Consider the following 13,551-nt stretch of genomic DNA (forward strand, 5'->3'; position numbering starts at 1 on the left):
ACACATTCCCTGTCAGACAAGATGGTGCTTGACTACAGCAAATGGGACGCCTTAGAGCTGTCTGATGACTCGGACATCGAAGTTCATCCCAATGTTGATAAACGCTCTTTCATCCGAGCAAAGCAGGCCCAGATTCACCAGCAACGAGAACAGCGTCGCCATGAAATCAAAACCCTGAAGTACGAGCGCATTATCAATGATGGATTGCTGTCGCGCATCGATACACTTCTCGAATCTCTCAAGAAGCACGAAGACTCATCTGCTTCCCCCGATGAGTTTATTTTCACGACAATTATGGAGTTCGCAAGCAACCCCGCCGAAGACCAGGCCCCTGCCCCACCGGAGGGAGTATACACACACGAGGCGGAACAACCCAAGTTTTCCCAGATGATAAGTTCACTGGTGGATCAGGTGAAGAATGAAATTGGCGATTCTAAGCCTGAGAACCTCTTCAAGGCCTACATTCAAGGCGTGAATGGACACTTGGAAAAGATCCAAGCACTTCAGAAGGAATTATTTGCAAAGCTTGCGCAACTCGAGAAAGAGGAGGGCGCTAAGATCACCAGTGATAAGCTACATGAAGGTTTCAACCAATCCCATGTGCCCAAGACCGTTGAGAAGGAGAAGGCGGCTGTCAAAACAAAGCAGAGCTCCGTTGAGCTCCTGAACCCTGGTGCGGGAAGCTCCGCCGCCAAGGCCGATGATGAAGGCGATGACGACGACCCTGCCGATATCGAGATTAGTCCGCTAGCAAAGAAGTTTGCCCAGCTCAAGACTGGAGATTACAAGGCCTATCTGCAGTTTATCTCAGAGAACCCGGACATTGTCGCCGAGAGAGAGACCGACGGTCTACTTGTTGAGGCATTCAACAGTCAGCTCAAGGGCCAAGATGACTATGCTCGCCAGTGCGTGCACCAAGGACTGCTTCTGCAATATTGCCGCTCGCTTGGTCGTGACGGCATCCAGCTGTTCTTCACTCGGTATGTTATTCCTCCTAGCCCTTTCCCACTCAATAGCTAACAAAAAACCGTCCAGCATCACTACCAAGGATCACCGCGCATCAACCCTGTTCCTTAATGATGTCAATGAAACTTACAATCGTATCAAAACCCGCTCCGCTGAACTCAGCAAGGATGGTTCGGCATCCAACGATCCTGCGGGTGTAGAGCAAATCCAGCTGCATGCCGTCGACCCAAACACCAAGATCACCATCAACATTCCCGCCGCCAACAGCGAAGACCCCACCGAGATTGAGGCGCGCAAGATCTTCGAGGCTTTCCCTGCAGACTTACAAAAGGCACTGGCAACTGAGTCCCTAGACGAAGTCAACAAGGTTCTGGGTAAGATGTCCGTCGAGGAGGCAGAAGTCGTTGTAGAGCGATTGGGCAATGGTGGCATGCTCAGCTTGGAAGAAGGAATCGTGGATGCCACGACAGCAGAGGGCCAGAAGAAACTGAAGGAGTTGGAAGAAGAGGGAAAGCAGGAAGTTGGTGAGCCCGGTGGTGACATTACCGAGCTTGACTAAGGATATGCAAAAAGCGACGATGATATGAATTGAGTATGCATTTATTTCTCTTGATCCGAGAACAGGTCACCAACTACGTCCAAGATTGTTGTACATTTGTATTGTTCATTCTACTATTTGGTCTATCATAAAGATACCTGATCAAGGCCAATCGACCGAAGAAGGAAACCGGTGGTATTAACGATGCTATCAATTTGAGTGGGATACTAATTTACAAAACCCCCCTAGAGACTTCGCTGCATAGAGTAAAATAAAAATAAGAGAACAAGAGACATAGCTGCCAGATCACGATCAGGCTACCAAATAATGCGAAGAGGGGGATGTAGAAAAAGCCATATCATATGAGTAAATGTGGGAAACTTGTGAATATCACTTCTTAACCCCGGACTCCCGAATCTTCTATCCCCCACGCGCTAAAGCAAACCACCTAAACTCCGGTTGAGCCGGGAGCGTCCTGGTCTTTTCGGAGGTCGATCAGCAATTCGCGGAAACGCTCCTTTCCGGAGCCGCTGGCACCGCCCGCGGAGCCCTTGCCCGAAACATCAACCAGCTTAGCAATGCGCTCCCAGCTGGTGCCACCGGCAGAGGTGTCCTCTCGGTTGGCGAGGAACTGCTCGGCCTCAGCGCGGGCGTGGGAGCGGTTCTTATCGGCCTTGTTGTTGTAAGAAACGTAGAAGTCATCAATATCCTCCTGTGCCTTCTTGACGGTGGCGGCTTTCTTTTCTGTGGAAACCTCTGCACGGCGAGCAATCTCAGCATCGCGCTTCTCGCGCCATTCGCTGAGAATTGACATACAGAAGTTAGCTTAGGGAATCCGGGCCGAAACGAGATGAATGCGGATCACAAAGGCTATGCGCCCCGTCTCCCAGAATTTGAGATTGTACTCACCGAACAGCATCACCCTCATCCTCGGGTTCCTGGGCGCTCTGATATCCGGTGCGGGGGAAGGGTGAGCCGGAGCCGGTGATTGTGCCACCGGGAGCAACGCGCTGCATAGATGTAACCCCTGGTCAGCATACCGTATATTCACCACTATGTATCCAATAGCCAATTCATACCTCATTCTGGTTCTGTGTCGCTACGGAGGGGAATGATGATTCAAATTGACTAATCTCCTCGACAGGCTCATCGTCTGCGCCAAGTAGGTCGTCCGCGCCTACATTCTGGCCACTGGCAACGTGGTCTTGGGAAGTAGCGAATTGGTCGGCATCTTCACCGAGTGCAGCGCGCTCACGGGCAAGGAAATCGTCCTCGGTGGTACCCTGGGGGGCGGCTACTTCAGTTTGGCCTAAATGCGGCTCATGTTAGCTCCGGCGTAAGGAGACCAAGTAAGGTGGGTTGAGCAAACCCTCAGAGAAGTCCTCTAGGGAAGGGAAACGGTCGGCCATGCTGGGAATGAATTGGCTTTGAGTGTTGTATGATTCAATAAAGAAGTTTAAATCAAGGAGATGGTTGTGAGGAGAAGTACTCAAAGGGCCAGGAAGTTGATGGTTATAGGAAGTAGTGTTGACAGGTGTGGCCGGGGCGGGCTCGGAGCCCCGTTGTTCTGCCGCTTCCGGGGCGGTAAGCTTATCCATGTTTCAAGCTTGGGGTACATACCACTTCAACTTCACCTGTGATGAAGAGGATTGAGAGTTAAGATCTTCGTTTTGATATTCGATTGGCCTTGTTCAAGTGGCTTTACTTGATTGCAACTTAAGTGCAGCTCTAAAACTCACCAGTGATCTTCAATTGCTCCTCGTTGCCTATTTGTCTTCCACGGGTGATGGCGACTTGCGTTTCTAGGATCTGATAATTTCACTTCTCAAAAGTTCACCGTTCAAATCAAGTTTTACTATTTTTTTTGCCACCATGGCTTTCACTGATGACGCCGTCAAAGCAAAGCTATCAGCTCTGAATGACTCCCAGGAGAGCATCGTTACTGTTGCGCAATGGGTCATGTTCCACAGGTACAGACGCTGGCTCCAACCTCAAAGCGACATGCTAATTTATTTTGCCTGTAATTATAGACGTCATGCTGAACGGACCGGACAAATTTGGCTTCAAAAGATTCGCGACTCGCCGCCTCCCAAGCGACTCAACCTGATCTACCTAGCCAATGGTACACATGCCCTCCCACATCTGATCTCCGCTCCGCTCGCTAACTATCTACAGAGGTGGCCCAGCAATCTAAAGTACGCGGAAAACATGATTTTCTCATTGCGCTATCCCCGGTCCGTCTCCTTACTAGTCCGACATTGCAACTCAAACTGACAGAACAATAGATAATTGTCGATGCTACATCAGCAGCTTACAAGGGCTCGTCAAGTGAATACCAACAAAGGATCCGCCGAGTGGTGGAGGTCTGGAGACAACGCAATGTATTCGACAGCGCTATTTTGGATGCAGTGGAAGCTCGTATAGATGGTAGGTTGGATCAATGGGGATAAAGAGGGACTAGCCGAACTGATTATGTTGTAGAACTCGACAAAGCTCGTCCTACAAACAAGAAGCAAACCCTCGGAGGCTCCTTCTTCAAGGACACTTCTTCGGGATCCACTCCGTCCGAACTACAGCCTCTCAACCCATTGCAGGTTGCTCTCACCAAGGCCGTCATCAACTCCAACAATTCCGCCACAACCGCTACTTCGGAATTCGACAAGCTCCACGATCCTAAGACCCCGAAGCCTACACTGCCCGTCCACGCTGCACGTCTAAGTTCACTCTTGAAGACGCTCGCCAACGCAGAGAACTCCGTCTCGGAGGTGATCAAGTCCCGCCGCGTCTTGATCGACGGACTTGAGAAGATCCTCCAGACCAACCGGGCAGAGCTATCAAAGGAGGAGGCCCTTAGTGCTGATCTTTCACAGAAGAAAGCCTCAGTCGATACCAAGAAGCGCGAGGTTGAAGATGCGATTATGCGCGGTCTGCCCGGTGAAGAGTCCTCTACAAACCCCGGCGGAAACAGCGGACACGATGACGCATCCACCCGCCCAGAAATCGAAGCTTTGACACCTCCCCCAGTGGAAGCTATTACGCCGGTGGGGTCCCCACAGCTAGAAAAGCAGCAGCTCCGCCGCGGCCCTTTTACTGAAGACGCGGACGACGACACTTCAGAATGGAACCCCATGGATATCCCCAAAATGCATGAGTCAGGCAATGGGACGTCCGTCCATGATCAATCTACAACTGTTTCTCCGGGCCATGGCAATGACTTCGGTATCGCTACAGATGGCCATGCAAAGAGGCGCAAGATCTCGCATGGCGAGGAGGACTACGCGGCTTTTGCAGCTGGCGACCTAGATGCTGATGTGGCTAACCTGCTTGCCAGTCAAGGCCAACAGTAAGTGAGTTTGAAGTATTTTGGTCGAGGCCATATGCCACCTTGGGTAATTTATGTGCATTGCCTGCCATTGTTTGGTGTGATTTACATATTCCTGTCGTTTCTATTCTATCGGCTGCCTCTCGGGCATGCTTGTTTCGGCTTATGTTGGATATCATTTCTTTCGTGTATTAAGTAACTTAATGTATGAGTTCGAGTATGTAACATGTGGCATTGATCACAGGCCTGTAGTCCGATTTTCTCCGAATTTTCCCCGTGTAAGTGTCATGCATGTTGTCTAGCGTCTCCATATATGTCGGGTCTAGGTGCCTCTTTACTTGCAACTACAACATAAAACTATGTATAGCAACTATAGCAACCACCAATATGCAATGGGAATGTCTGCCCTTCTGGTCACATTAACTATGGAACCAATGCTATTTGCAGAAAGATAAACGTCATCGGAATATATCCGGATCCATCCACCGATCTCGTGCGAAGCGATTCGATAACTGATGCTTTCGCACCCGGGAAGCGAACACAGAGCGGATATTGTTTGAAGATTCGTCCTCTGGAGGTGGCGGCGGCGCTGAACTGCTCCGCTTTGGTTTCACAACCAGTACAATGATCATTCCGACCACGATCAAGAGCAGTAATAGCATGATCTTACGCTTGGTAGTCCTTTTTTGATAACTCGTAGCCTATATGAGTCAGTTTCTCGTTCGAGCAGTATATAATAGAAAGTGGGAGGGAGGAATAAAAGTTGCCGGCGAAGGAACATACCACTTTAAGCTCCTTGTCCGCAGCCTTGACCTCGGTGCCCATTCGCTCAACGTTGTAATCTATACGGTCCAGCATGGTTCCTTGGTCGATAATCATGCTCTGCAATTCACGGAATATATCCGAGAGCTCAATAATCCCCTTGGCGATATCGTTGATCTCGCGCTCTCGCTGCGCAATAGCAGCATCATTATGCCCGGTCTGCCGTTGCGAAGTCTGCTGCAACATCGTCTGCGAAAATGATCTGTCCGCATCTGATTCCATCATCGACGGGTCCGTGTATGGGTTCTGGGCCGCCGTAGGCGCGCTATCGAATGGCGTCGCGATACCTTCGAGATCTCGCAATTCTGCCCAGAAACAAATCACCACATTAGCATATTTGAATCAACCAATTCCGTCTCCGCCGTGGGAAGAGAACAAGGACACAAAAAGAGAGAAGGGTCTCATACTTCGCAAATAAGTACTCTGCTTCTTCCTAAACCTGGCACTAGCCTCCTGCACCCTGGCAGCAAGCGAGATCTGAATATTCTTCGCCATAGTCTCCTCCCCACTCGTAACACCACCATGCGCCTTAGATTCGTTCACCATAGCCTCGATGCGCATGATAGAGCGCTGGCAATCATGAAAGGAGCGTGTGACATCCTGCGTCAAGCGCTCGATAACGCCCTCGTCCTGCTTGCGCAAGTCCTCATCGCCGAAGCCGGGAAGCAGGTGTTTCTGGTGTAGCTTATCAAGCTGAGCGGAGTTCTGGGCTATCTCGGCTAATAGCTCGGATACCTCTTCCTGCACGTCGACCCAGCGCGGCGGGAGGAGGTCCATCTCGATAACCATGTCACCATCATCGTCTGTTTCGGATATGAGGCGTCTGTTTTCCTCGGGGTGCGAGGGTGTATCGGAGAAGCCATTTGTTGGTGTGAAGTGCGGCTTTTTGGCTGGATGGTGGATTAGGGATTGGCGGTAGGAGAGGTAGCTGGGTTTGGGAGGTGGAGTGTTAGTTGTTGCTATTCTTTGTATTCTGGGTTTTATGGGTGGCGTTTCTTTTCTTTTTCTGGTCTTTCCGGCGCTGACAGGTTGCGCTTGGGATAGGGTAGGATATATGGGGTTTGCATACAGGTTGGTGCGATCCCGCCACATTGTGAGGGCGTTGGGAGGATCGGGTTGAGTGGGATTTTTATTGGTTTGGTGAAATTATAGGAATCATGATCAGATGGGAGTGTTAGCTGGGATTGAATGGTGGTTTAAGGTCTTGATGTAGGAGGTGAATGATAGGAGCTCTCCACATGTCGGAAGGGGGTCACGTATGTCGGGTATCCATCATGTAATCCGTGGTTTTGTCCACGTGGAATGGGGTAATTTTGGTATGGCTAGGTAAGTTGTGAAGACAACTTGATTCCTACATATTCTCCAGTACTAAAAAGAGAATTATGTCTATCATGTCATTGTTTAGTGCCAATTACTGTAAATGGCTTAGTCGTGTGCTTAATTGAAAGTGGCATCGACCACCCCCGGATTTCCGAGTGCGACATGGTACATATTACTTGCCTAAATTGGTAGTCTTAAGTGCAAATTCAAACGCTAAGAGGCTGAAAAATAACAGTATTTCATCAATAAAGACCATTATAATATGTCTTATATACAAGTCTGCTTGGTTATACATCCTATAGGCCCCGCAGTATACGGAGTACATCAACTCTACAAAATATTAGCAGAAATAAAAAGAAAACAAAAACAAAAGCCAAGACCTTCCTCATGCAATCAGACACCCTGTTCGGCATATTATCAGCATGGCCCTGGAGCAGGCCTGGAGCAGGCCTGGAGCCCCGCGCTCAAGCTTTCTTGCGATTCGTTACTCCGTACATCTACAATGGTCACCAAGATACAAGATGTAAGGAGAGATAATAGAAGCATCTATAGTAACTTGAAAAGAGCTATAGAATCAAGACATGAAATAACTATATATACGAACTATATGTACTCGTTAAAATAATAAAAACATACAAAAACACACAGAATACACAATTACACCACATCAACATGTCAACATGTCGATTGTGGCAAACAATTCAGCTCATTCAGCCCTGGGAGGGGTCCCACCGCCCTGAGATGAAACGACGCTGACTGGGCACCTCAGGCACGCTATTTTGGTAACTCTCGTAAGGCTGTTCCCCTTTAACTCTCTTCCTCATTTTAACCCCTCCATACTTTGTTGCATTTTCCATCTACATTCATCATGGTATGTCCCTGACCCTCCAAGCTTATCAGCATGTTGTGTTGTTGAAAATAAAACCCCCGCAATGCGGGGCACTGTTCCTTTGAACCTCACTGACCATCGCATCCTCTAGGCTGATTCCCTTACCGAAGAGCAAGTGTCTGAGTACAAGGAGGCCTTCTCCCTGTTTGTGAGTGCTTCCAAATACATATCGAAGATGTGTGATGGTCGAAAATATGCTGACTGCTAGTTTGTTTTGTTGTGAAATAGGACAAGGATGGCGATGGTACGTGTGGTTGCGCCCGGCGGCTCAGTTGAGCCCACAACAGTGTTCTCTGTTATCGCATTTCAAGAGAAAAAGTATTCTAACGTACAATCCCATCCATAGGACAAATCACCACCAAGGAGCTTGGCACCGTCATGCGCTCGCTGGGCCAGAACCCCTCCGAGTCTGAACTGCAGGATATGATCAATGAGGTTGACGCCGACAACAACGGCACCATTGACTTCCCAGGTACTTGACTATTACCTACTGATGTACACGAGAGGCGTTTATTGACATGCGATAGAATTTCTCACCATGATGGCTCGTAAGATGAAGGATACCGATTCCGAGGAGGAGATCCGCGAGGCGTTCAAGGTGTTCGATCGTGACAACAACGGCTTCATTTCCGCCGCCGAGCTGCGCCACGTCATGACTTCCATCGGTGAGAAGCTGACCGATGACGAGGTGGACGAGATGATCCGCGAAGCGGACCAGGATGGTGATGGCCGGATCGACTGTATGTTTTGGAAACAATCCTGGAGCCTATCGGCACTTGCCTCTCCATATGCTAACCTCTCCATTTTCACACAGACAACGAGTTCGTTCAGCTCATGATGCAAAAATAAATGACGCATTCCCACAATGCGACTTTTTCCATGTTAGCTGACGTCGCGGTTTTCCAACGAGAATGTTTCTCTTCCATTTCAATTTTCCAATACCGATTTCCTGTAGTCTATACTCACTAGGCTATACATCTTGGATGATTTACGATCAAGCGTGTGCTTTGAAATGCAGATAAAATGGACTGGGCGGTACTTTGGGTCAAGTGTTCATAATATAGGAATGATGGGTATATCCCTATAACCCTGATGGTGCTATGCTTGTTTCAATGTCACCACCTCGTTAACCAGCCAATGTCTAAAAAAAAAAAACACCGTAGCAAGCGTATAGGAAGTAACGATCCGCCCATACCAAAATCCTAATCTATCGATTAAACCTCAAAACCTCCATAAACTGCCTCGCAACATCCGTTCCAGACCATGGATCAGGATCTTCCTCAGCACGTTCAACAATCACAGAGCCAGCCCCATCAACCATGGTATCAACCTTGGCATCGACCCCAGACTCGGCCTTCTTCCACCTTCTCAGTCGATTCTTAACCTCCATCCCAACATTCGGAATAAGAATCGCCTCCCGAGCCTCAACACCCAGTCTCCCCCAAAATTCCCGAATCAGCGACGCAGTTGCCGCATACTCAGCATCGATATCTGACTCCTCAATCGCAGAGCTAGCGAGGTCGATACCCGCAGTCTCAACGTCCACATCACCATCAGCGCCAGCATCAACACCAGCACTAAATGACCCATCCTCCTGATCTAGAGGGATCGCCTCCACAACCGACGGACCACGCCACTCAATCTCAATAACCGTACCACGCACCCGCGCCGTCGGGAACGTCTGTCTCACGTCGCCGAGACGCACGCGGAAGTCACCAACCTCGTAGACGATCCCGTTCGGGACAGTTAACGTGAGTCGGTGGCACCAAAAGGGCTGGCAAGCGTAAGTGAAATGGTGGAAGAGGGTCCCGTATGATGAGGGAGGAATAGTTGTCATGACCATTGGCGGGGAGGGGGAGTGGTCTGGCGCGATGCCATTGACAGGGCCGGGAGCGCCTGGTGAGCTTTGGTTTTGGCTTTGATTTGGTTCTGGTGCAGGTTTCTCAGGCTCCGATGTGTAGATGAAGCCGTGGGTTGGGTAGTGGGTTAATGAGAGGAATTGCATATACCGTGGGTTTGGGGGTTTTTTATTTGAGGATGAGGAAGGAAGCAGGCCTGGAGTGTCGCGGAGCAGCTTTTGTTCCAGGCCCCAGCGACCGATTGGAGTTAGTTCTTCATTTGGGAAGGCGGCACGGAGACGCTCTGTTACTATTTGGAGGGCCGTTGAGGCGTTTGGGTTTGAGGGGATGAAGTACACTCTTCCTGAGCGTTAGTTCGGTGGGTTTAGTTGAATTGGGAGAGGTGTTTTACCCTGTGATGGGCATTTTTTATGCTTGTTTTCCTTCTGATATTCCGGACAGACGCCGAGAAAGAGATACTGATTGGCACAGTAGTGTTGAGCTGAGGGATACAATTGGTGAATTGATGGTTTGAGCTGGCAGTGACGAGTTATCCGGTCGTCTTCGGTCCTGCTAGAGATTTGTTCAGGGAATCTGTAGCAGGTGGCGACCATGCAATATAATATAGAGATCGATCAATAACAATGATGATCAAGTTCAGTCCCAGAAGAATGTCAAAAGAGGTTTCTTAAACAGGATAAAAGCTTTCCAATCTATAGTTTGATCAGTATAAGCACTAACAATGACAAGAATCCGGTACCTTTGGACAATCTATATGAGGTTGTTCTATTCCTCCCGAGGTCGTATGGGGGTCAAGAACATCAGCAATTCTCCAGAAAGCTGTCGGTGCAAACACAACAAACATCTAAACACTTCGACTGTGAAACCAAATCTTTTTTCGTTTAATGATACATAATTGCTATTTCTTGATTTATTTATTGCATGATACCGCAAGGTACCAGGAAGATATCCAATTTCAGGTTTTGACTCTTTGGTTCTCGATATTGATATGACTCGACATTTCAGCCTTACAGGTCAACTTTCAGTCTTCTTGATACTACTCTCTTTGATCCCAGATGCAGGTCCAAAGCACTGACACAATATAGTATGGATAGATACATATATTAAAGCCCATGCAAGCTTCCAAATTCATATTGTGTTACTGTTGTGATCTTTCAAGTGTCAATCTTTCAAGAGTCTGAAAATCGACAAGATCAACTCCTACTCCATCAGAGTCAGGGGCCGTAGTGGGGTTGGTGGCGCCCTCAGATACCAAAGAGCCTCTTGGCGCTTTTGTCGCAAGTCTAGACTTGACTACTCCGTATTAATACTCTAATAATAAACAGCTAGGACCCTGCAGTGTTCCCTTGTTGTGTGGCCAGATGTGAAGGGGATGGAATTCCCAAATTGCACCAATCATCATTCGACTCTCTCTGCGACATCATGCCTTGCACTAAACTTCCAAAAGCCACCAAGGACGATCAATGGAGTTCCAAAGGAATCGGCCGCGTCTGCTTCCCATTCACAGAGACCTCTCACAATCCATGACGTGCCAAATTGTGTAAAAGTGTGTCCATTTTCTCCTTTGTTTACTCCAACTGTCGGGGCGCTTAATATCTCCGAGACATCAATGTCGACCTTTGCACGGAGTACTGGTCCCTTGATTTGATTTGATTTGATTTGATTTGATTTGATTTGATTTGATTTGATTTGATTTGTACTTTGTACACACCCTTGCACTCCTTCTCTGGGCTCTTTATGACCGTTCGTTCGTTGTTTCCTTGGTTTTTGCACCCCTACTCCCTTCGTTCATTCATTCATTCATTCATTCATTCATCATGCATAACAAGCGCAAAAACCGACCTTTATCAACAGCCTTATTTCTGATTGGTGCAACATACTTTTTCTTCTTCTGGCTCCCTAGTACACAAACATACCGAGGTCGCCTACCAAAACCAATCTCCAGAAAAGACAGCACCCTTAGGCAAGATGCCATTCGTTTAGATAAAGTCACCGAGCGATTTCCCGTTACAGAGTACATTCCATTACCAAAAAGTTCAGCGAAAATCCCCCGCATCCAGTATAACTTCCCCAAAGAAACCCGCGGCGAGCGCAAGGCCAGACTCAAGAAGCGGGATGCTGTGAAGGAGGCGTTTCTTCATTCATGGAATGGATATAAGGATTATGCGTGGATGCGAGATGAGGTGAAACCCCGCACGGGGGGGTACCAGGATACTTTCAATGGCTGGGGTGCCACGCTTGTTGATTCGCTAGATGCTCTTGTAATTATGGGACTAGATGATGAGCTGCAGCTGGCCCTGGAAGCTTTGGAGGGAATCGACTTTACAACGACCAAGAGCACGCATGTGCCTGTCTTTGAGATTATCATTCGCTATATGGGTGGCTTTATTGCTGCTCATGACCTGACGAAAGGCAAACATCCCATACTGCTGAGAAAGGCTGTCGAACTGGGCGAGATGATCTTCAATGCGTTTGATACGCATAACCGTATGCCGCAAATGCGCTGGGAGTGGACTAGGTGCGCCAAAATATACAGAAATATGCAACGAGAATTCGAGACTGATACTACCCAGATCTGCCCAAGGCAAAGAAATCACACCATCATCACGCACGAGCTTAGCGGAAATGGGCTCATTGACGATGGAGTTCACCCGCCTGACCCAGTTGACTGGTGATCCTAAGTACTATGATGCTGTGCAGCGAATTATGAACGAGCTTGAGATTGGACAAGACAAGTCCCGGATGCCTGGCATGTGGCCGACATGGATTAACACCGACCTAATGACATTCGACAACTCTGAATTCACCATCGGCGGATGTGCCGATTCCGCGTACGAATACTTGCCCAAAGAACATATTCTTCTGGGCGCACAGACGGACAAATATCGCCAGATGTACGAAAAGGCTATTAGAACATTCAACGAGAATCTGCTGTTCAGAGGGATGACCCCGGACGAGGACCAGCACGTTCTTTTCACAGCTAACGTCATTGCACTGCGTGGTGACTTGAAAACCTTCCAGTACGCGCCTGATCACCTCAAGTGCTTCATGGGCGGCACCGTGGCTATTGGGGCTAAAGTTTTCAATCGGCCAGAGGATATGTATGTTGCCCGCGGACTTACTGACGGCTGTGTCTGGGCATATGATGTAATGCCTACAGGGATTATGCCGGAGGTGTTTAAGGTCAGCCCTTGTAAGCAGGTTGATGACTGTCCGTGGGATGAAGAGCAATGGATGTCAGATGTCATATCACAATCTATCGAGACTGAGGAGGACCGTAAGAAAGCGGAGGGCCGCATTGAGGCTGAGCATCTACCGCCAGGTGTGACTAGTGTGCGAGATGCATCGTACAAGCTCAGGTATGATTTTATCTCATTCCTCTTGGTGCAGCCACTAACATACCACCCGTCTAGACCTGAAGCTGTCGAATCTCTGTTCGTCATGTACCGGATTACTGGAGACAAAAGTCTCCAGGACTCTGCCTGGCGCATGTTTAAGAACATTGATAAGGCGACGCGGACTAACTTTGGCCATTCGTCTATCAACGACGTGCGTCATTCGAAACCAAAACATGAGGACAAAATGGAGAGCTTTTGGCTTGCCGAGACTTTGAAGTACCTCTATCTTATCTTTTCTGAGCCAGATCATATCAGTCTGGACGATTATGTGCTGTATGTTTGCTCCCAGCTATGTTTATCCTGTCTTCATGAGCTAATAATTTTGTTTTTAGGAGCACCGAAGCCCATCCTTTCAAGCGGCTAAAAGGCTGAAGCGTTATAATATAATCGAGGTTTGGTGTATAGCCTTTATCATCAAGAATATCTTGGTTTGATTC

At 48.5% G+C, this 13,551-nt stretch overlaps 7 protein-coding genes across 7 annotated transcripts; 4 read left to right on the forward strand and 3 right to left on the reverse strand.

Moving 5' to 3' along the window:
* Nucleotides 1-21: 21 nt before the first annotated feature.
* On the forward strand, nt 22-1,525 carry N7479_006333 (Hsp90 co-chaperone CDC37; the record flags this gene model as incomplete). The annotated part of the gene is made up of 2 exons (XM_057254027.1): nt 22-980; nt 1,036-1,525. The coding sequence occupies 2 exons, from the start codon at nt 22-24 to the stop codon at nt 1,523-1,525; spliced, it is 1,449 nt and encodes a 482-aa protein (XP_057107889.1).
* Nucleotides 1,526-1,952: 427 nt separating this feature from the next.
* Nucleotides 1,953-3,102, reverse strand: N7479_006334 (clathrin light chain CLC1; the record flags this gene model as incomplete). The annotated part of the gene is made up of 4 exons (XM_057254028.1): nt 1,953-2,304; nt 2,414-2,514; nt 2,584-2,813; nt 2,874-3,102. The coding sequence occupies 4 exons, from the start codon at nt 3,100-3,102 to the stop codon at nt 1,953-1,955; spliced, it is 912 nt and encodes a 303-aa protein (XP_057107890.1).
* Nucleotides 3,103-3,376: 274 nt separating this feature from the next.
* Nucleotides 3,377-4,851, forward strand: N7479_006335 (CTD-interacting domain-containing protein; the record flags this gene model as incomplete). The annotated part of the gene is made up of 5 exons (XM_057254029.1): nt 3,377-3,474; nt 3,535-3,626; nt 3,680-3,738; nt 3,790-3,931; nt 3,986-4,851. 5 exons carry the CDS (start codon nt 3,377-3,379, stop codon nt 4,849-4,851), a joined length of 1,257 nt encoding a protein of 418 aa, XP_057107891.1.
* A 433-nt stretch (nt 4,852-5,284) lies between these two features.
* On the reverse strand, nt 5,285-6,740 carry N7479_006336 (t-SNARE syntaxin TLG2; the record flags this gene model as incomplete). Its single annotated transcript, XM_057254030.1, has 4 exons — nt 5,285-5,527; nt 5,610-5,953; nt 6,056-6,576; nt 6,718-6,740. The coding sequence occupies 4 exons, from the start codon at nt 6,738-6,740 to the stop codon at nt 5,285-5,287; spliced, it is 1,131 nt and encodes a 376-aa protein (XP_057107892.1).
* A 1,096-nt stretch (nt 6,741-7,836) lies between these two features.
* Nucleotides 7,837-8,706, forward strand: N7479_006337 (calmodulin; the record flags this gene model as incomplete). Its single annotated transcript, XM_057254031.1, has 6 exons — nt 7,837-7,839; nt 7,949-8,005; nt 8,086-8,101; nt 8,204-8,329; nt 8,385-8,597; nt 8,672-8,706. 6 exons carry the CDS (start codon nt 7,837-7,839, stop codon nt 8,704-8,706), a joined length of 450 nt encoding a protein of 149 aa, XP_057107893.1.
* A 358-nt stretch (nt 8,707-9,064) lies between these two features.
* N7479_006338 (uncharacterized protein) lies at nt 9,065-10,121 on the reverse strand (the record flags this gene model as incomplete). The annotated part of the gene is made up of 2 exons (XM_057254032.1): nt 9,065-10,055; nt 10,108-10,121. The coding sequence occupies 2 exons, from the start codon at nt 10,119-10,121 to the stop codon at nt 9,065-9,067; spliced, it is 1,005 nt and encodes a 334-aa protein (XP_057107894.1).
* Nucleotides 10,122-11,533: 1,412 nt separating this feature from the next.
* Nucleotides 11,534-13,486, forward strand: N7479_006339 (glycoside hydrolase family 47 protein; the record flags this gene model as incomplete). The annotated part of the gene is made up of 4 exons (XM_057254033.1): nt 11,534-12,234; nt 12,290-13,075; nt 13,130-13,387; nt 13,447-13,486. The coding sequence occupies 4 exons, from the start codon at nt 11,534-11,536 to the stop codon at nt 13,484-13,486; spliced, it is 1,785 nt and encodes a 594-aa protein (XP_057107895.1).
* Between the last annotated feature and the right edge of the window lie 65 nt (nt 13,487-13,551).

Source organism: Penicillium vulpinum, assembly GCF_028829585.1.
Source record: "Penicillium vulpinum strain IBT 29486 chromosome Unknown utg000003l_segment0_segment0, whole genome shotgun sequence".
Classification (NCBI taxonomy): Eukaryota; Fungi; Ascomycota; class Eurotiomycetes; order Eurotiales; family Aspergillaceae; genus Penicillium; species Penicillium vulpinum.